This window comes from Diadema antillarum, unplaced genomic scaffold (assembly GCF_040938485.1).
Source record: "Diadema antillarum isolate AM-2024a unplaced genomic scaffold, OU_Dant_1.0 seq00001441_RagTag, whole genome shotgun sequence".
In the NCBI taxonomy this organism is placed as follows: Eukaryota; Metazoa; Echinodermata; class Echinoidea; order Diadematoida; family Diadematidae; genus Diadema; species Diadema antillarum.
The window spans coordinates 261730-282956 of record NW_027272190.1 but is presented as its reverse complement, the minus strand read 5'-3'; the positions used below and the strand labels follow the sequence as shown (position 1 = coordinate 282956).

At 37.9% G+C, this 21227-nt stretch overlaps 1 protein-coding gene across 1 annotated transcript in view; it reads left to right on the top strand.

Annotated features, from left to right (window-relative positions):
• The first annotated feature begins 1596 nt into the window (after nucleotides 1-1596).
• The window catches only part of LOC139709514 (uncharacterized), a 43254-nt gene continuing 23623 nt past the window's right edge, over nucleotides 1597-21227 (top strand). Inside the window, exons 1-2 of the mRNA XM_071621473.1 lie at nucleotides 1597-1950; nucleotides 2478-2778. Of these exons, the coding sequence (XP_071477574.1) occupies nucleotides 1597-1950; nucleotides 2478-2778 (655 nt within the window). The remainder of the gene's footprint in view (nucleotides 1951-2477; nucleotides 2779-21227) is intronic.

The following is a 21227-nucleotide window of genomic DNA, read 5'->3' as shown; positions in this document are numbered from 1 at the left end:
TAGAAACATTGGTAAAAACTAAGGAAATTATGGGGTTGTTATAATCTAGTAAGGGAGGAAGTATTTTGGGAAAATGATTATGATTATTCTCACTGAAGGAAAATTTAGTTTTAATAGAAAAAGTTTGATTGCAACAAGATAGATATAGGTAGGGAATAATATTCAGTAGGTAATTTTTACAACATTTTAAAGGGCTTAACTACTTGCATGAATTGAGTACTAACAAATATCTGAAGCACTGCCACATGGGTGGAAAAGAAATGCAAAGAACATGACGTACATTTTGTGGGCGTTTCTATACATTTGTGGGTTCAACAGAGTGGCTGAAACGTATGGGGAGACTGCTTTGGATTAAGAAGTCACATGGTGGCTAGCCGGTGATCGTCCTTCACAGGTCATCTGACTGTCTGAAGGACCTTGTCCCGAAGACGTACCGGTGACAGGCCGGTCTCTACTGGGTATTTTTCACGAACTACACAAGGGTTGGTATTATGTATGTGTGCCTCTTGGTCATCAACACCAAGGCTAAATTGTTTTGCATCTGAGAGGTTAAAGTATTGAAAGTATTGGTGGGGATTAGGATTTGGCTTTTGACTTTTTGTATGATACAAAGAAACCACTTTTCAAATAGTACAGAACATACCATTCTAAGAAGAATTTAAAATTTATTGATAAAAATCGGTTTGGGGATGGCTGAGACATCCCAGAAAAAAAATGTAAAACAAAGCAATTGTAATAAAAGGTAGGCCCCACCTGTTATTAGGATCGCTCTGATTTGGATATCTCGGCCATTTCAAAACCAATTTCCATCAAACGAACATTGAATTCCTCTTGGAATTACAAGCTCTTTCACATTTCATGAGAGTTTTCTCGTTATCTTACCAAGAAATGTTAAAAACCTGAAGTTAGATCTCAACCAAAACTGTACGAATTTATACATTGCCTCTGATTTCCCGTCAGTCAACGAATACGACAACGAGACACAAAAACCCAGCACTTCTGTGAAAACATGAATCATGAAAGCCTATTATATGGGGATTTACTTTCCTCCTAAGCTATTCTTCAGCAAATATAATTTAATTCGCCATAAAGATGAAACTTGAGGCTATAAACAAAATAATGAAAATTGAATTACGAACTTTTAACCTCAGTTGAAACACCAAAGACAAATATTTTCTGTAATAGATAGGAAATCAAATGGAAAGGAAGAAAAAAATGAAAAGAAGATTTCATCACTTATAGATTAGAACGTTTCAATATATCACTTTGCTTGTTACTCTGCTTTTACTTTATTTTCCATAGTTTCATATTATCATTATCACTATTCCTTTTCATTCTTTACGTCTTCATTCAATAAGCAAAAAGCGCTCGATGGAGACGGACGTGCCGCCATAGCTCTCTTGGTTCTGCAGCCACCGCCCTTTTCCCTCACCACCACTTCATGGATTATTTTTTGACTCTTCCTGCATAACTTTTCACCTTAAGCCAAAAAGTAACTTTGGTTTCACCTGTTTCGACGAAGTTTTGAACATAAGCTTTGAAATTCACCAAAACTGGAATTTATTTGCAACTTCTGAACGCGCATTATCAGTGCAGATGGCGACCCGCCTTACCCGAGCTACCAGTAAAGACCGGACTGTTCCCACCCACGCCCCGCAACCCAGCCGTGCCGACGGCGATCAGTCTCACTCAAGGAGCGATGACGGCGATGACGGCGATGACCTGACCTTGGCGGATATACAACAAAGTATAACTCGTTCTTCCTCTACAGTTTGCGCAAAACTTGATGTTCTTTCGCGAGAAGTTGCTTCAATCAACACCAAACTGTCAGAACTAGAAGACTCCGTAAGCATGAACTCTGACAAGATAATAGAGATTGAGAACAAGAAGCTTCCAGAAATGGAAAGCAAGATGGCTGCCGAAATTACCAAGCTCCATAACAAGCTCACGGCAATGGAGATTTACTGCCGTCGCGCAAACCTGCTCTTTTAGGCTGCGTTCACATAGAAGTATACTTTTCGGGTATTCGGGCTCGTTTTTCGAGGGCACGCGAATAGCTTGAATCGAACGATAGGATTTCCTCACACCGGTTCACATAGGAGGGCACTATTCGAAAGTACGAATAGCTGCGAAAAGTATAGCAAAGTGGGAATCGAGCTTGTTCGATTTTCTTGCAGCGTATACCGTCTCTCGTTTATGAAATAATGACACTTTTGGTCTGGATTTGCCCTTTAGCAAAAATAAGCATGTAGACTGACATTCTGATGCAGTTTAGAAATTGTTAATAAGATTTGCTGGGATGTAGGAGGAAGAAATCCTCACTGCATGGGATGGTGAGTTGACGGTGCGGGTGATGGTGTATTCGGTGCCCGAATACCGAATAGCGAATACCGAATACCGAATACCGAATACCGAATACCGAATACCGAATACCGAATACCGAATACCGAATACCGAATACTTCTATGTGAACGCAGCCTAACGGAGTAAAGGAAACGCCAAACGAAAATGTTGAGCGCACACTTCGCGACACGTTTTGCTACCTCGGGATAAACGCAGATGATGCCGCCAATATTGCCCTCGTGAATGTTCATCGGCTCCCCCGACGCGACAACGCCAACGCTGCTTCCGGTCAGGCCAACGGAGCCCCATGTCGAGACCCTGTTCCACGAGCCATAATTGCAAAGTGCGTCTACATTCGCGACAGGGATCGTGTTCTTGAATCGTTTGACCAGCGCCAGCGACAAAACAGCCAGCCGCGAGCCAACACCGGTCCCGGTCAGGAATCTCGACGGATCACGGTCCGCACGGATCTGCCCCCTGCCCTCAAAGCCAGGAGAAGCTTTCTCGCGAAAACGGCCTACGACCTCAGAAAGCAAAAAAAAAAAAAACGCTTCTACCAAGATATACCTAGCTGGCACAGAAATACTCCTTAAATGGAAAAAAAAAGGCTCTGCGACGTGGAATCTGTACCGTGACTGAACCTGAAAGCCGCGAGTCTCATGTGATCTTCAGCTCCTATGTGCTCCTTTAAGTTAAAATACCTCTTGCGTCTTGATTGGTAAGCTTTAGTACCCATCAAAGCTCTTATCAGTTACATTAGTGTTTCTTTCTTCCAAAGTACCCGTTATTACCCATTATTATTGTTATCACCTCTGAGTTACAATTCCGAATCCTTTTGCCAACTACGTAAATTTATTCTCACTGATGTAGCACCACTCGCGAATTTCAAATAGCTACCACGAGTTGTGTTCGTTCCTTTTCCTTCTTTTTTGTGTCATGTTATTCAAACATTATGTCATGTTATTCATACATAGCACTCAACAATTATACGAAGTGTATGAGGCCGATGCCGCGGCTCACACAGTCAATTATTCATTTTGGTTGAATTGATTTTAAATATAAACAGTGCGCACATTATACGTTTATGGGATTGAATGGCAATGATTGAACTTGGAAGTTTACTGCAGAACAGATTTGGTATATATATTGATTGGAAGTAAGCGTCTTCCTCTACATTTTCTGTCTTTCTTCTACATCTGCTCTAATATTCGGCGAATAGAAAATTGTTTTTCTCGTAATCTTAGACTACCATATCCAGCACGAGATAGCTTGTACTATGCTACGACTGAAACTTAACCTCTGACTTCATAACACGTTTAAATTATGTGATCGAAAAGTAATGATCCAATTTACTGTTCAACAGATTTGGTCTGTTTACTGGTAGGAAGAATGTTTCTTAATTCCTCTCTTTTTTCCCATTAGGCCTATGTCCCAATACTCGGCTATTGAAGAAAAAACATGTAAAATGTGATATGCTTTTTATCGCAATCTGTGATTATAGTATATCCGACATGAAATAGTCTGTACTGTGTTATGACTGAAACTATCATAACCTTTTGTCTTTTTTCTTCCCAATTCAATGAAAATGATAACAAAATTATAATTTATACGTAATGAGAAAAGAAGTAAATTGCAATGAGGTCTGTACTTTGATTGCAAAGAGATTTTTCAAGGGTAAGGGAGGGAGGGGTGGCTGCGGGTAACATCTGGAGAAAACGGTCTAAAGAAGACATGTATGTAAGTAATTTGTTATTGATTATGTATCTTTCTGTGCGCTTTAAGTACGCACACGACACAGCGATTGATTTTCATTTGAACTTAGATTTTGTTATGTGCTCAGCAGTGTTTGCATTTTGCCTTGACATACATTCCATGTGCGCAACATCAAAATCTGTCTTACCTGGATATATTAATTTGATTTTTCACAATTGTGCCATGTGCATACTTTTGAACGTACGTATAACCACTTGTATGTTTAGATTTGAACAGAGAACTGTATTACCATATCCACTATGTAAAGAACCAGTACTCGGTATACCTTTTTACATTGTTCTATGCACGCTCACTGTGCTTTCTCTCCTGGCGAAATTCACAAAAATTTACATAACAGTGTTAATGAACTTCCTATTGTGTATGCAAAAATGTGTTATGCCGGTGCTCTCGACCGCTATTAATTTGTCATCAGCTTTCAGCAATCTGTCATCCTTGTGTATCCAAAAATGCATTATTCCGGTGTTTTTGACCTCGCAAACCAATTCACTACCTGTTCTCAGCTATTTGTTATGTACATGCAAAGACGTGTTACCACGGTACTTCCGACTCCTCTCAGTGATTTGTTATCAATGTTTATGCAAAAATGTGTCATCCCGGTGCTTCTGACTCCTCTACGTAATTTGCCGCCTACCCTCTGCAAACTGTTATCATTGTGTATGCATAAATGTGTTGCTATGGTGTTTTTGTTCACCCCCAATTATTTGTTGTCTGTTTGCTCTGGCATTCGCTTCTTTGAACTCTTCAGTGCAATTCTGGCCTCATACAGCCTAGCAACAACCTCATTCCCTACTTACTATACTGGTGCAGTTACCTTTGAATTTTTTGGCATGCATTGTTTTATGTATGGCCATTGGACATTCTTTTCCCATATATCTTCAGGGTGAATGTTCTCCCACTTGTCTCCCTATAAAACCAAGCAGCAGATGTGTTCTTAAGCAGTTATTTCCTGTTTACAGCCTGTCTTCATATTCACCTGCCTTGTATCAGTCACAATGATGAATCCAAATACTACTGTAAACTCGAATGCCGCGTCAGTTGCCACCCTTTATCCTCAGTCATTTGCTGATATGACACCAGTAATTTCAGTAGACAGCGAAGAGGGTGAGGATTCCGACATCGTCACTTTCTTAAGTATGCAAACTCCTGAATTAAGACTGGATTTTGACTGTAGCGATACAGCAGTCCAAAATGTATTCACTCACTACCACACAGAGGATGAGCTTACTTCACTCACTCATACCGACGCAAATCAACTTTTTATTTCACATTTTAATATCAGAAGCTTAAATAAAAACTTTGATCAATTTCTTTCTTTTGTGAGTATATTAAAATACAAATATAATATTATCGGGCTCAGTGGAACTTGGTTGAAGGAGACATCCCCCTCTTCGCTACTTGCTATAGACGGTTTTAAACTCATAACAAATAATAGAACATGGAAGAAAGGTGGGGGAGTCGGATTTTATGTGTCACAGAATTTAGACTGTGTCTTCTTAGAAAAATACAGCGTGATGTCAGATACATTTGAGAGTGTATTTATCGAGGACAAAACTCCAAACAAAGGTAATATTATAATTGGGGAGATTTATCGACCCCCAAGCTCAAACCCTGCTCTGAATTTTTAGAGTTATTCTGCGGCCTTATCTCGAACACTTATTTTGACAGTAAGACATGTTTTGTCATGGGTGATTTTAATCTCAATCTCCTTAATTACAGTGATAATCCCTTATGCGCAGATTTTCTTAATCTTATGTTGTCGAAATCTTTTATTCCCCTTATAAGGAAACCGACTCGAATAACTGATGATGTATCTACTCTTATTGACAACATTTTTGTAAATGATTCATTTTCTGACATTACATCTGGCATAATAGTTTCTGACGTCACTGATCACTTCCCAATTTACGCCCTTGTGTCCAGTTTTATGACTGCTAATGTTTCTCACACCCACAACCCAGGTATTCGTGTAATGTCTGAATCCAACCTTAATAAACTTAGGGAGAAATTAAGTTCAGAGGATTGGTCCACCGTATACAGTCAAAGCGACATTGATTTAGCCTTTGAAAATGTTATGAATATTTTAATTGCTAATTATGATTCTTGTGTTCCTCTCCGAAGACCTCACATTTCTAATTATCAAAAAGTACCACGACAACCATGGGTTACAAAATCTCTTCTCAGGTCCATTAACCGCAAGAATAAATTTTTTCATAAGTATCGTAAAGATCCTCCCTTTAAACAAATTAAGATATGTTCGTTATCGGAATATATTGACATCCATAATACGTATCGCCAAGCGAAATTATTTATACCGACAGTTATGTTAAATCTAAATCTGATGAGCAGAGTCGTGGAAGGTGCTACATATATTTTCAGTCAATCCTTATTCAATGGCAAAGTCCCCAATAAGATGAAGGTCGCAAAAGTTGTCCCTATCTTTAAGAAGGGACAGAAAGATTTGGTGAATAATTACCGACCAATTTCTTTGTTGACTTCAATCTCTAAAATTCTTGAAAGGGTGGTTTACACACGATTATTAAAATTTCTCACAAATCATAACATTCTGTCGGATTCTCAGTTTGGTTTTAGAAAACATTACAACACAACCCATGCTTTACTTACTCTTATAGACAAGGTAGCTCATGCTATAGATAGTTTTGAACATATAATTGGAGTTTTTCTTGATTTTTCTAAAGCTTTCGACACGATAGATCATGAAATCTTGTTTTATAAATTGTGTCACTATGGAATCCGCGGTACCCCCTTAGAATGGTTTAAGAGTTATTTAAGAGAAAGAAAGCAATTTGTTAATATCAATAGCCATGATTCGCAATTAAAGCCTATTTCATGTGGAGTCCCGCAGGGCTCCCTCTTGGGCCCACTTTTATTTATCGTATACATAAACGATCTTCCAAAATCATCGCAAATTTTGTCATTCATTTGTTTCGCCGATGACACAAGCTTGTTTTTTTCACATCGAGACCCTAATGCATTAATAAATATGATGAATACTGAGCTCAGGTCCGTGCAATCCTGGATTTATGCGAACAAATTATCCTTGAACATAGAAAAAACTATTTAGTAATTCTTTGAATGTTGTTCCATATGATATCAAAATAAATGATTTATGTTTAAAGCAGGTTAATAACACAAAGTTTTTAGGGCTTTGGATTGACCAAGAATTATCCTGGAAAACTCTGATTTTGTAAGTAAAATATTGTCTAGAAATATTGGGATTTTGAATAAGCTCAAACATTTCTTTCCTGTTCATATTTTGCAGAGTATATATTTTTGTTTAATATCTCCACACTTCAATTATGGAATTTTGGCGTGGGGAAATGCAATTCACTCATTACTAGATTCCCTTCTCCGTATTCAAAAGCGTGCAATAAGAATCATAAACCACGCCGGATATTTTGCCCATACCAATTGTTTTTTCCATCAAAACAGAATTCTGAAAATTTCAGACTTATTTTATTATAATCTCGGAATTTTCATGTATAAACTAACAACTAATGAATTACCATCTGTTTTTATCCACATGTTCAAAAGGAATCGTTCTATCCACTGTTATCCCACTCGCCAGAGTGACGCCTATCACCTTCCCCGTACTCGCACTATTTTTGCAAAGAAGACAATTATATTTACTGCATGGACCCAGATATTGGAATGATCTCCCTCTAAATATCACTTCTTCCTTATCTCTATTCACCTTCAAACGCAAATTAAAACAGTTATTACTTAGTGGATACACACTACCAAGCTTTTAGCAACCTTTTTATGCTCCCAGTCTTTTGTCCTTGTCCGCAGCACCAAGTTATTCAAGTGATTTCATGGTACCGATACATCTTTTGATAATATAGCATTTTTGTTATTCAAACACTGCGAGATTTGTATGCAGTCTGGTTTGTGCGATATCTATGTGGTTCATTAGTTTATTACTCGTCGATTTTTTGTACTGGTGTAATTTTAGTTGGTCAAGACAAACATATCCGTTCTCCATGTAAAATTATATGCCTATGAACTCGGGAACCTACAGTTTTACAAGCTTTAAAGCTTTTATGTAGGCCCCATCATATTTCTTATACTTACTAGTGATATTTTCATACGATGTGACCATGTACATTTGTGTCAAGTATATTTTCTTTTTCTTTTTCTTCTTCAATCAATAGACATGATTGTATAATTATATTTTGTACTCTTGTTTTGTTGTCAATAATTTTGTAATGTCATCATTGAGAAAATGGAAATATGAAATAAATTTGAACTGAACTAAGAGAATAGATTAAAAAAAACGAAATCATATATCGCTATGATAGCATAACAAAGCAGGCCCGTAAAAGGGGGGGGGGGGTTCAGGGGGTTCCACGGACCCCCCCCCCCCCCCCCCCGTGTGAAAAAAAAAATGAAGGGGGCTTGTAGTTGCACCAGAAAATTGCGGTAAAGCCTGTTTGGGTATTTTAGGGGGTTGTTTTTTGTTTTGTTTTGTTGTTTTTTTTGTTTTTGTTTTGGGGGTGTTTTTTTTTTTTTTTTGGTTTCACTCGTTTGTTTGTTTTGTTTGTTTGCTTTTTCTTGTCAGCCGATGAAACCCGGAAGTGGCACGAGAACCCCCCCCCCCCCCTACAAAAAAAAAATGCACGGCGAGCATTTTCCTTTTTCTTTTCTTTTTTTTTTCTTTTTTTTCTTTTCTTTTTGTGCTTGTCAACTGCAAGTGGGCCACTTTATTCTGACTCCCCCTAAAAAAATCCTAGTTACGGGCCTGATAAACCAAACATTACGTTTTTACCTCAGTCGCCCATTGTGGTTTTCCCTATCTTCCCTGTCCCCCATGTTGATTGAATAATATTATTATAGCCTAGTCCTCTTCTGCGTGAGCCACCACGAGTGTTTAGATAGAAGTTGCAGCTACCTATTTTTTCTTTCAGGTGGAGAAGGTGTGTTGGATGGGGTTATACACCAGTTATACACTAGATAGACACTAAGTGAACAAGGTCCACGAGCTCGAAATCAAGTAAATTAGGCGCACAAGTTGTACGGTCCACAATGTCGACAACAGGCAAATCACGTCCACGATACACGCTGGGAAAAGACAGCCTACGTGTTCGACACTAGACAAACAAAGCCCAACCCACACTGCCCAGAAGAAGCTCACGAGACCGACAGGTCCTGCTGAACAGCGCCATCTATTGTTTAGGGTGTCCCAATTAAAGTGGTATAATAAGGAAGAGATATGTGACGGGAGGGGGGGGTTCTTCACTGTAACGGGTGCTAGAGTATTACGCGTGAATTACCCCCCTCGCGTATTACCCCCCTCCCCCAAATCTTCATGATCTTTATTTGTGTGTGTGCCTGTGTGTGTGTGTGTGTATGTGAGTGTGAGTGTGTGCGAGCGTGTGTATGTGTGTTTGTCTGTCTGTCTGTTTGTCTGTTTGTCTGTTTGTCTGTGCAAGAATTAACAACATTTACTAAATAGTGTGCACCAGATCTGCGACAATTTTGAGGAATGATTTGACAGGACCATGATGAGCAACGTTCAAAGTCAAAATGATGAATTAAAGGAAGCAAAAGCCCGATTATTTAGCTTCTTTTTAATTTCATTTGTCAAGTTTTCACGCAAATTATACAGTGTTGTATTTGCAACATCCATCCATGACAATGTTAATTAACTCATAAATCATAAGTTCAGTATGTAAAGACTATATAATAACATGTACAAGACACAAAATCAATTGAAATCAATCTCAAGTGCATAACATTCATCACATTCATGATGGATGAATAAAATTGTGTGCGGTGGGAAGCTACATAGAAGCAGATGCTTGTGAGAGTAGGTCCCCCCCCCCCCCAAAAAAAAAAGAACAGGCAGTTACACTCGCACACACACTCTGCACGCACGCAAGTGCACCCTGCCAAGCGTGCGTGCACACACACTCACACACATAAAGAGAAGAGATGAATGTGGATTGAGAGAACGCAGCAATATAATTATGTAAAACACATCAATGAAAGCTTGAGGATGGACAATATAAATTCAAAAGTTATGAAATTTTAAATTGTCGGTGCTGTCATCGCTGGGAAATAAGACTTGTACCGTTCGTGACTACATTCCGGACAACAATGTGAAGAAAATAATTATAGATAAAACGTATTTTCCCAATTTTAGGACAATAAAAGAGGACTTTTCTTAACTCTTCCGGAATGAAGGTACTAATATTACCCTTGCCATAGTATAAATATCAGTAACAAGTCGATGAATATGTGCTTTTCATGAAAAATAACATTTTATGGAATTTCACTTATATTTTCTTTATATTGTTGTCTAGAATGACGGCATGAATTCTAGTAGTAAAAATATACTGGTAGTTTTCTTTTTATTGCTACCTTCACTCAATCCGCATTTTGCTTGAGTTTTGGTTTCCTGCTTGAAATCTATAAATTTGTATAAACGAAGTCACGTCCTTTCAGCAAGACATGGCAATTTTGAGCAGCACAACAGTTACAGATAATAGTATAGTGATTAAACTCTTGGGGCAAACGCGCACCTAGAGGAGATATTATCACGCATTACACACGTCCATACAGGGGACAGCAATCATGTCGATCTACGTTGCATGCTGTTTGCGTCGGGTGACACGGCATTTGACACGGCTCCTGGGACGATTATTGCTCCGGTCTTGGACTGGTCTGGTCTGGACTTTGGGTTAGGGTTAGTGCTGTGATAGGATTTTAGGTTTTGATGTTAGAATTATACTTTTAGGGGTGTATTTGTAGGTATAATTTATGTTAGCTTATGGTTGCATGCTTATATTTCATGGGAGCAATTGTCTAAGGAATTAATGTTGTGAAACCTTGCATCCATAGATACATCATTACGGCACGTCAACTCTGGGACATCATTTCTTGCGAAGATTAAGTGGGGAAAACCTCTAATCAGGGGATTTGAACTCAACTACTGATCCTAGATTTTCACTCTGGGCACCCAAATGAAAACAAGTGATTAGGGGTCTTGCTTTCCGAGCAATATGTTATTGTAGTAGTTACATTTTTGCACGTACGGCAGAAAACTAAGTTATCAGTAGTTTTAACTTTGTATGAACAACTACAAACTTCTCATTAGTAGTGATATCTGCACGCTCAGCGTGTGAAGCCTCTGATCAGCCGTTTTATTTGCATGAACAAAGGAAAATTTCTGATTAATTGGTTGTTTTTTTCTCTCTGCAGGAGCAAATGAAAAATTCTTATTATTAAAGGGTTTCATTTCCGAAAATTCTTCAGAGTCTGTCGGAGGAACCGTAGAAACTGTGTACCGGCTATGATACCCGAGCAGTAGGAATCCGTGCAAACAGTTTAGTTGTGCGGGAGTGGTCGGTCGTGATTTGGCAAAAAGGTGTATGTCTGAAAAATATCATGTTTTTGGTTTTTACCATTTGGGGGGTTTTCGATGCCGAAATTTTCATGTGACCAACTTTCGTAAGTCATCGATCCTTTGTTTCCGAGATATTTGGGGCTATCTCTGTATTATTTTATCAATTTTCCTGCTTTTGATTAGGCAAAAGGGTGTATCTTTACATACACACTTGACGTACAAGGACGTACCAGGATAGAGAACTACATGATTTGGCAAAAGGGTGTATCTCTAGATACACCTCTAACCGTGCACGCTGGGGAGAGCTTAAAGATTTGGCAGATAGGTGTATCTTTAGATACATCCATCTGCCGAATGAATCATGAATTATAGTTGCGAAGTATGATAAGGCAGAAAGGTGTATCTTTTATACTCTGTGTATATCATATACTCTGTTATACGTGCTGCTGGCATGTATGTGTACCGTTTCACCGGTCGGTGCGGTGGCGGGCCATGCTCCTGACTCAAACTGGCAGCCCGTTGCACTGCAGAAGTTTCTCCTTGTTGCTAGTCGGTGAGTAGATAGAACCTAATATCTAGAAGTTCAGATCTAACGTTTGTCCTAGACTTCTATGGCCACTTCTATGCCATTAGATGCGCAGATTCGTAAAATCTAGCATTTCTGTTGAAATGACAGCTTTTCCGGCAAGTGTGGCTGTGGGATGAGAGTTCTCTACGCTTCAAAATGACAGTGATCCCTGCACTGTCCGTGCTGTGCAGTGCATGCAGAAGCCTGTACATAGTGTAATGGTGTGCTGTGTGACTGTAAGATCGGCTACCCATTACGCTATGCGTATGGGGCTGTTACCTAACAGACATTTAGTGGCAGTTACACACAAAGGTCTAGAGAAAGATGTGTCCCTGTCTTTGGAAATGATACTTGGATGTACTGCTCAAAGTGCTCAGTGGATGCAAACAGTTAAATGATCCTACCTGAATTTTCACATTTATTGAATTTATTGCAAAAATTGGGAGCAGCATATGCGTTTTTAAGAACAGATACATGATGTGCAAACAACTGCCTTTTTGTTTGCTAAAGCATTCAGTAGAGAAAACAAACGAACCTTTTGTCGAAAAAAGGGGCACAAAGCTAAAAATATAATGAATCATCTCATTGGAAGTAGAAGTTTTTGAAAAAAGGGAGGAGAAGGAAGAAGAAAAATTCTTCAGCTGTAATCCTCAACCATGCATCTCCATGAGACCATGCTTTGTTAATATTCAGACTCTAGGGTGAGTTGTAATTTGCGCACATTTTTCTATGTTTGATGAACAAGTTGTGCATCCTGATATTTTTCTTTATTGTTATTTTTTAAATCTTTTTGTAATAATGAAGTAAAGATTGTCAAGAGTTAACATTTGATTAGAAATGGTCTCACATACACCCTTCTCCCTACAAAATCTCTGGTATATTTTGTTATCGTTTAATTTGGCAAAAAGGTGTATCTCTATACATACACCTTTTTGCCAACTTAAATGCACGATTTCTCACGGTGCATGCAATGAGAAGATACACCTTTTTGCCAAAATAGCGTGGGTTGCAGTCCCTGTAAACGTGATTTGGCAAAAAGGTGTATATCTATGCATACACCTTTTTGCCAAGTTAAATGCATGATTTCTTACGGTGTATGTGAAGATACACCTTTTTGCCAAAATAGCGTGGGTCGCAGTCCCTGTAAACGTGATTTGGCAAAAAGGTGTATCTCTATACATACACCTTTTTGCCAAGTTAAATGCATGATGCCTTACGGTGTATGTGAAGATACACCTTTTTGCCAAAATAGCGTGGGTCGCAGTCCCTGTAAACGTGATTTGGCAAAAAGGTGTATGTCTCTAAACATGCTAAAAGTACTAATTCTGAAGTATTCTTTAAAGTTAGATGCAAGAAAATTATCAGGAAATGAAATTTGAAGTGTATACTAAATCATGGAATTGAATCCCTGAGCGTTGCACAGTTTAGGTGGCTTCTACGGTCAAGGAAACTGCCAAAACTTTAAAGTCGATTTTCTCGGCTTTGTAGTCGCTGTAAAACGGCAGACATACACCTTTTTGCCAAATCACGACCGTGGTCTTCAGACATCCTCTCAAATATCATGCAATCTTCTCACCTTTGGATCACTTTTCTCTTTATCTTTGTTGCCAATCTCAAGCTTTTGTGAAGGTCCTCCAGTTATCAAACTTGAGTGCACAATCTTCAGAAGAATCTGACGCTCAGTTTCCAGGGATTATTAGTAGTAAACTGAAGATTACCTAAATCTCAAATAGAATGTTGCGTATATACCACTAGGTTAAAATGCAGAAAGGAATTACATATAGATCCTTGATTATCGCATAAAATCAAAGACTCCCAAACTTTGCCTATCACTGTCGCATATTTTTCAATCAAATAAAAGATTTGTTGCCTTGCCGTGTCCTATTTAGTAAAGTTATGTTTTTTTCCCATTGATAGACATCTTTAGAATGATCCATGTGTGATCCATGTTAAAATTGTTATTATGCAATGCTATGGAACAAATATGAATATAGCAGGTGACTTGGTATGAATTCCAATGAAATTTGTAAGCATGAGAATGATATATCATAAACGTGCGTATTTCTTATCGTATGACTGCATTTATATTCTGGTATTTGGAATTTTCACAAAGTTCTGGCCAATTGTCAACACTAATGTCATCTATAATGTCAAACAATCTCGTTTCGTTCCTTTTCATTTCGTTTCATTTCATTTCCAACCCATATGATTTCAATATTTGAATACACATAATATACTAATGATATAAAAAGACCATGAAAGATAAACTATGAACTACAATCATATTATTTCATATATTTCATAATTTCAAGGCAAGTACAAAAAAAAAGTTGGAAAAGGAGGGGACTGCCAGAAAGCATGGCTTGTAGTCTACACTCCCCTCATAGAGAAACTGTAGTCACAAAACTGAAAACGAGGCAAGGAAGGTAAAGTAAGACAGAGACGAAGTACACACATACAGACACATTGACAAACAATAGACAACTCTCTTGTAATGAAGAAATGAGGAAAGGTGAGTAAATGAATGACAGGAATGAATGACAGGAAAAGAGTATACCTTCAGAGTGGACAGAGAAAATGGAGAAGAAAGAGGAAGATGATGAGCCAAGACCAGGGCACGTGAGCCTCGAGATATAAGCTCCCCAAATAAGATTAGTCTCTTGCGTGACTAGTCATCCTATGATCCTCATTATTTCTTTTCAATTGTATTAGGCTTACAAGTTACACCAACTTATAAACGTGACCTAATAATGTTCTCTTATATATATACTACGATATATACCTGCAAAACGTTCAATCCGCTTTTACATTCCAAACACAAACAAGATACCTGCAATATCATCACACAAAACATAACCCTACATAGAGTGTTCGAAGGTAATATATCCGGTCATAAACTTTCATGTCGCAATAAACATGATCAGCACGAGTAAAAGGAGCCCTTTATCATTGAATTAACAACAGAAACTTTTAAACGAAGTGCTTTGATACCCAGAGTACATCAACTAATGCCGCTTTAAACTCCAAACATAAACTGATAGCGTCACAGTTACATTAGATATGCGCCATTCAGATAATCATATCCAATTAACGGTACAGCGACAGCTCTGGAAATTTTTTCTTTCAATGTCCAAAGAGTTCAAAAACTAACTTTCCTGAAAATAAGGAAAGTTTATACTCAAGGAAAATTGAGATTTGTTATTATCCATGCTGACTGCAAGAGTAACGCAAGATTACGCGGGCTCACAAGGGATCAAAATAGGTAAATCAAGTATCTTTTCCAGGAGTTACTCTTCACTTCATTTCTTTTCTCTGCATGTGTGTTCTAGGCCGTACACGTTATAGGTCTTACTTGGTCCGGATATTTCCGTCCGTCTCTCTCTTCTTTTTTCTATCTCGACACAGAGTGTTAATGTTTACAAAAATATATGAAGAGCTCATTTGCAAAAGGGGTTAGATCCATTTTTGATGAAAATTGAGTTTATTAGCATCACTGCACAGAATTCCATTTGAGTTAGTTACAGTGAAAATTACAAATCCAGACAAACATTTGAATATAGATTATAGCAAAATTAGATTTTGATTTTCCATACACTTGTGTACGAATTCTCACAAACAAAACAGTTTTTCTCTAAAGTACTAAAGGTGGATCTATCCCCTTTTGCAAATAAACTCCTCATATACAGTAAATAAGAGCTTTGCATCATACGTTGAAATGATGCAGTCACTTTGAGCTAATGCAGTCACACATAAAAAAAAGTGGTATGTCAGTTTGCAGTAGGCATTAACACATCCGTCAGCACCCTTATTTTTAAAAGCGCTGGAATATTTCAAGAAGAGAAACATTTTTAACCATGCAGAGTCTGTTACGTTAATTGTATCACGTGTTGATCTATATATAACCTGACTGCGGAATCACAGACGGGCAAAAGACATGTGATAGGGCCTACATGTAATGCGATATGCAGCAAAATATTCTACGCCCGAAAACTATGCGTCAACATAATAGAGGACAACGTAGCTGTTTGTAAGTATCACTAAGCTTAGGCAGCTGTTTTATATTTCTCTGTTATTAGGTGATCCGAGTATCCTCTCGGATCACCTTCTGTATCTGTACGGATTCTTTCTTCTTCTTTCTCCTCAAAAGTTTTGCAGAGGTTAGCTCAGAAAGTCCTCTGCCTATCAATTTCAATCTTAGACCACATGTGTACCATGTCCTAAAGACGACAAATCTGATAAAATCATTGTAAACAGTCGACCGTGACGTCACTATGACGTCATTATATGAAATCACATTTTCATTCATACAGAGCTACCAAGTCTCACGCATTCTGAGTGAGACTCAAGCATTTAGGGGCCATCTCACGATCTCACGCATGACATCCATTTTTCTCACGCATTGGGCAAAGTCTGCAACTTGAGCCTATTGTAATGAACATAGCCCAAAGGATTAAAGTGATAGTTGCAATTGAAGGTATATTTCCCTTTTGTCTTTCAAAATAAGTAAAAAAAAAAAAGTCATTTAAGTATGCACCTGATCGCACCATAAGAGCTAAAAATTGAAAAAGCTCAATACCGTGGGAGGGGTAAAAAACCCTCCCACCCTCGCTTGCGCGCACATTCACGCGCTTAGATGCCGAATCATGAAAATCTCACTCATAGAATTTTTTTTGAACTTGGCATCCCTGTTCATATCTCATTAATGGAATTGAATTTCTCAATGAAATTTACGTCTCATATAGTTCAAGTCAAGTTCTTTCTACTCATATTCTCACATTTCATCTCTAGCCTTAAAAGTGCGCGTACGCGCGCGTTGAAATATTTACATACTCTAATCGAGCTCAATTTTTTTACACACGTTTCAGACCATTTGGACTATTTTTTGAAAAATTGAAAAAATTGAAAGACGCGTACGCGCGCGCATATACGCACGCAGAACTCATAATATTATGTACAAGAAATTTCCCGTTTTTTCACACGGATTGGATCTCTGAAATGTCAAGGAATATTTTTACCAAGTTTCAAGTCAATCCGACTCAATATGACGTCATACGGGCCCGTCAAAGTTGAAATTCCGCGCGCGCGTCAATGGCGATATACAGTACAACTATGCCAAAAAACCGCTAGTTTCAAATCCGATTTTACTCGTCAGGATGGACGATGACCCCCCCCCCCCCCCCCCCCCCCCCCCATTTTCTTTACATAATTATTCTGAGAGCTGATGAGTTGTACATGTCATTTCATTGGTTGGTGATGCTGGAAAAATGATTAAAAGATATCAAATTTCTTAATAAAACAAAATGACGTCATCGAGTTTCAAATTTACTCGAGCGTATCTCACCTACTCTTTGCCGATTATCACCCAGATTTCAGTATATTGTAGCTTACTGTATGCTCTTTTACAATTAGGCCATCAAAATTTTGATTAGATGACGGCATCACCTCGTAAAAATGGATTGAAAGTAACCTTGTCAAATTTGACCAGTTTACGTGTTATCTCTAGGGGAGTGCAGTTTTTCGGGAAATGAAAATTGACATGACCCTCTTTTTCGAGCACTAGCTCACTTATCCTTCGATGAATTTCTCCCAGATTTTAATATGTTGTAGCTGAGACTTTGCGCTATCGTAATTGCATGTCCTCCTTTTTTTCATACGACGTCGGGATTACGTCGGAAAACTTGGTTAAAATTGGCACCTGGCTTCGACGCAGTGTCATTTTGCTTAATACAAAGGGCCTATGGAGGATGAAATAGGTCAGTGCATAGCGCATCCGACTTGTAATCCTAAGGTCTCCGCTTCGAGGCTCACCCCCTGCCAATATTTTTTTTTTTTTTTTGCTTTTTAAAACACTTTTTTCTTCTTTCTCTTCAGTTAGTCTTATTCGCTCTTCCTAACTTCATCTTTTTCTTATTTTGTTTTATGCTTCTCCTTCAAATTCTATACAATACCTTATTTTTTTCTTCATTTTTCTTTCTTTCTTCCACTTTCAGTGCAATAGATCAGCAACAACAATGGCTATCAACCCCATATTTTGCACATGTTTAGCACATGTTTAGTTCATTTCATAGAATAACAACTACTTCCTCCGACTCCATCTTGGGTAGGTAAATTAGGGTCAAAGGTCAAAAGTGTTTAATCCTGTATCTTGGAAAATACACGTCTTATCTTTCCCACATTTTGCACACGTAAGGAGCATGTTGCAAGAATCATTTCACAAAATAACAACATTTTGCTGAGATGCCATCTTGCGATCTTGGCTGTGTAAAGTGGGGTCAAAGGTCAAACATACTTTATTCTGTAATCTCACTAGTGTATATGGTATCTCCGTCATATTTTGCACCCACATGGACCTCAATAGATGGATCATTTTGTAAAATAACGACGCTTTGGTTGGACGCCATTTTGGCTTTGCACATGACTTATTATCTCTATGGGAGTACATTTTATCTGGAAATGAAAAATAATATGACTGTCTTTATTGAGCACTAGCTAATTCATCCTTAATGAATTTCACCCAGATTTTAATATGTTGTAGGTAAAACTTTGGGCTATCGTTCGTCTGATCCATATTCTTCTTGGAAGCCAGTACTACGTCCAAAGAACTGGTTGAAATTGACGCTCAACTTTAATGTCGGGAGATTTGTCTTTCTAATCTTTCGGTGACTCTTTTTGCAATAGCTCAAGAAAAACACGCCCTTTCAGCCCCACGTTTTGCACATGTTAAGTCCATGTCAAGTACATCTTTTCATCAAATAACAACCACTTCATCAGACACTGTCTTTTGTAGGTAAATAAGGGTTAAAGGTCATAACATTAATTTTATTTCCGAATATATCGGATCACCTAATTTGTCAGTGTTGACAAATTCCAAGTCTAGTTTGTTTTGTTGTTGTTGTTGTAGTGTAGGATTGTATGAAAAAAACTGTAGGGGCATTTTTGGTGGAAGAATCTGGAATTTGAAAAACCTTGTTTTTTCGATGTACACTTTATTTTGCGCAAACAGTAAAAACAGTAAATATATATAATTATATAATTATGTACTCTATTACGTAGTTTATATTGTACTAATGATAACAATGATCTTGACAGTCTTGACCTTGATAACAAACAACAACAGGCACAACAAAAAATAATAAAAACTGCCGAATTGAAAATAAAAAGTAATTTTTGATTCCGGTTTGAGGCCCACATACCCGCACAACTCCTGACGAAAAGTTGGAATGGGGAGAAAAAAAGAAAAAAAAATCGTGTCTTTCCGCGTTGGTGTGAATGTCACTTATATTGCACGTGCATTGACAGACACCCCGTATCAAAGGTTTTTCTTAGCTCGTGGAGACATAAAATTGCTTATCAAATATTTCTATCGCCTTTTGCAGGCTTACAACAGCTGATTACAACTGAATTGCCAATCAGAAGTGTTTCTTGTTTGTGCAGAGTTAAAATGATCAGTAATTTTTGTGGTGTGCGTGCAAAAAAAAGCCCCTTTCGGAATTTTTCCCAAATTTAAATATTGTACTTTTGAGTGAAGTCGCTAAGAATTTGTTAGTATCAAATGATGAAATATAATAATATAAATAATTATTAATGATATCATTTATGAGTTATAGTATTGTATCTGTTTTATTGCAAGCACTCTTTTTTTTTTCTTTTTTGCTCAAGGATACATTTTAATAAATATATGCTCCCACAGTGTATACATTTTGGATATTCATTTGAAACCATAATTTCCGAAAAGGAACAACGAAAAAGACACATTACACTCATTTCAAGTTCAAGTTCAAGTTTGTATATCATTTATTTTCCATCTTTTTTCATGTAGGAAATCACATGCATGAAATTATTGTACAGGAAAGCAGAACCTCAAAAAAGCAAAGCTTGTGGTGAGCTGCCTTACAAAATACATTACATCACAAACACAAACACAAAAAAGCAACGAAAACATGATAATAGTTCCCATGACAACATTGAAATGAAATATTCCTCAAAGGGAGTTGTACAGAGAGGCAACAATGAGTATGAAAATATGTGACAAGCTACAGGCTATGGCAAATGTTGCATATACAGCAAACCTCGCACGAGTCGAAGCTCTCGGGACTGAAAAAGAAAAAATAACTGCGACTTTCGCGAGAGTCGATTTTTTTTTGACTCACAGTTATGTACATGTATAGTACATTTGCATGCATGTGTGTGTGTGTGTGTGTGTGTGTGTGTGCATGTGCTATGTCTGTAGTGCAACATAGGTAGCCACTGCTGGCAGACATTCTCTCAGCTGCGTGTTTTCATCCCTGCCAACTCATGTTACTCTTAAGCCCGACTTGAACTTCCTGATTGGTCAGTATTTGCCACACAACATATACCTGCAATCACGCGCTTACACGAAATTTTATTGGCCTACCATTTCCTGTTTGGTGCGGTGGTAAATTTAATGTCTATTTTGTATCGTTGAAATATGATAACGGTCGTGGCTTTGAATTGATACCAGGCGAATGTAGATAATTGCTAGATATTACAGCATACCACAACAGTTCGTAACGTGACAGGAGGACAATTTTCAGAAAATGTAAAGATATAGAAAAAGAATAGTACGTTGAATTCTCTTTATATTTTCCTATATCATTTTCCCGCCGTTACGAACAGCTATCTTTGTACTCTTCTCATCCAGCGGTGGCGGCATCAAGTTTAAAGAAATGCATAACTTTCGAACGGAATATCAGATTTTCCTTAACTTCAGTGATGTGTTCTACTAATTTTGCTACATTCACTCAATCCGTATGTATTTTAGGTATCATTTAACTTTAACAACCTTCTAAAGCCATTGGTCGATATTCATCAGCGTTTGGTTTTGGTGACCCGTTTTAGTGAAGTAGAGGGTTTTTGACGCCGCTTCGGAAATCTTTTGCCGATCAAATTGTAGGCAAGAGATCCTTGCGATCGTTTACTGGTCATAAAAAAAGGTTGTCGACTTGTCCACTGGTACACTGAATCTATCCTGAATCTATGGGTTTTTTTTCTGTTATATTGTATTTATGCACGGATTTGCAGGATAACAGCCAATGGCTGAGTAAGTTCCTTTTTTATGTTGAAATAAAATGAAAACGAAATGGAATGAAAGGTCGCCGTCAACTCGCTGACCTTTTAAAGAAAGGTTTCCAGTGGTCACTGACCCTTAGAAAAAGA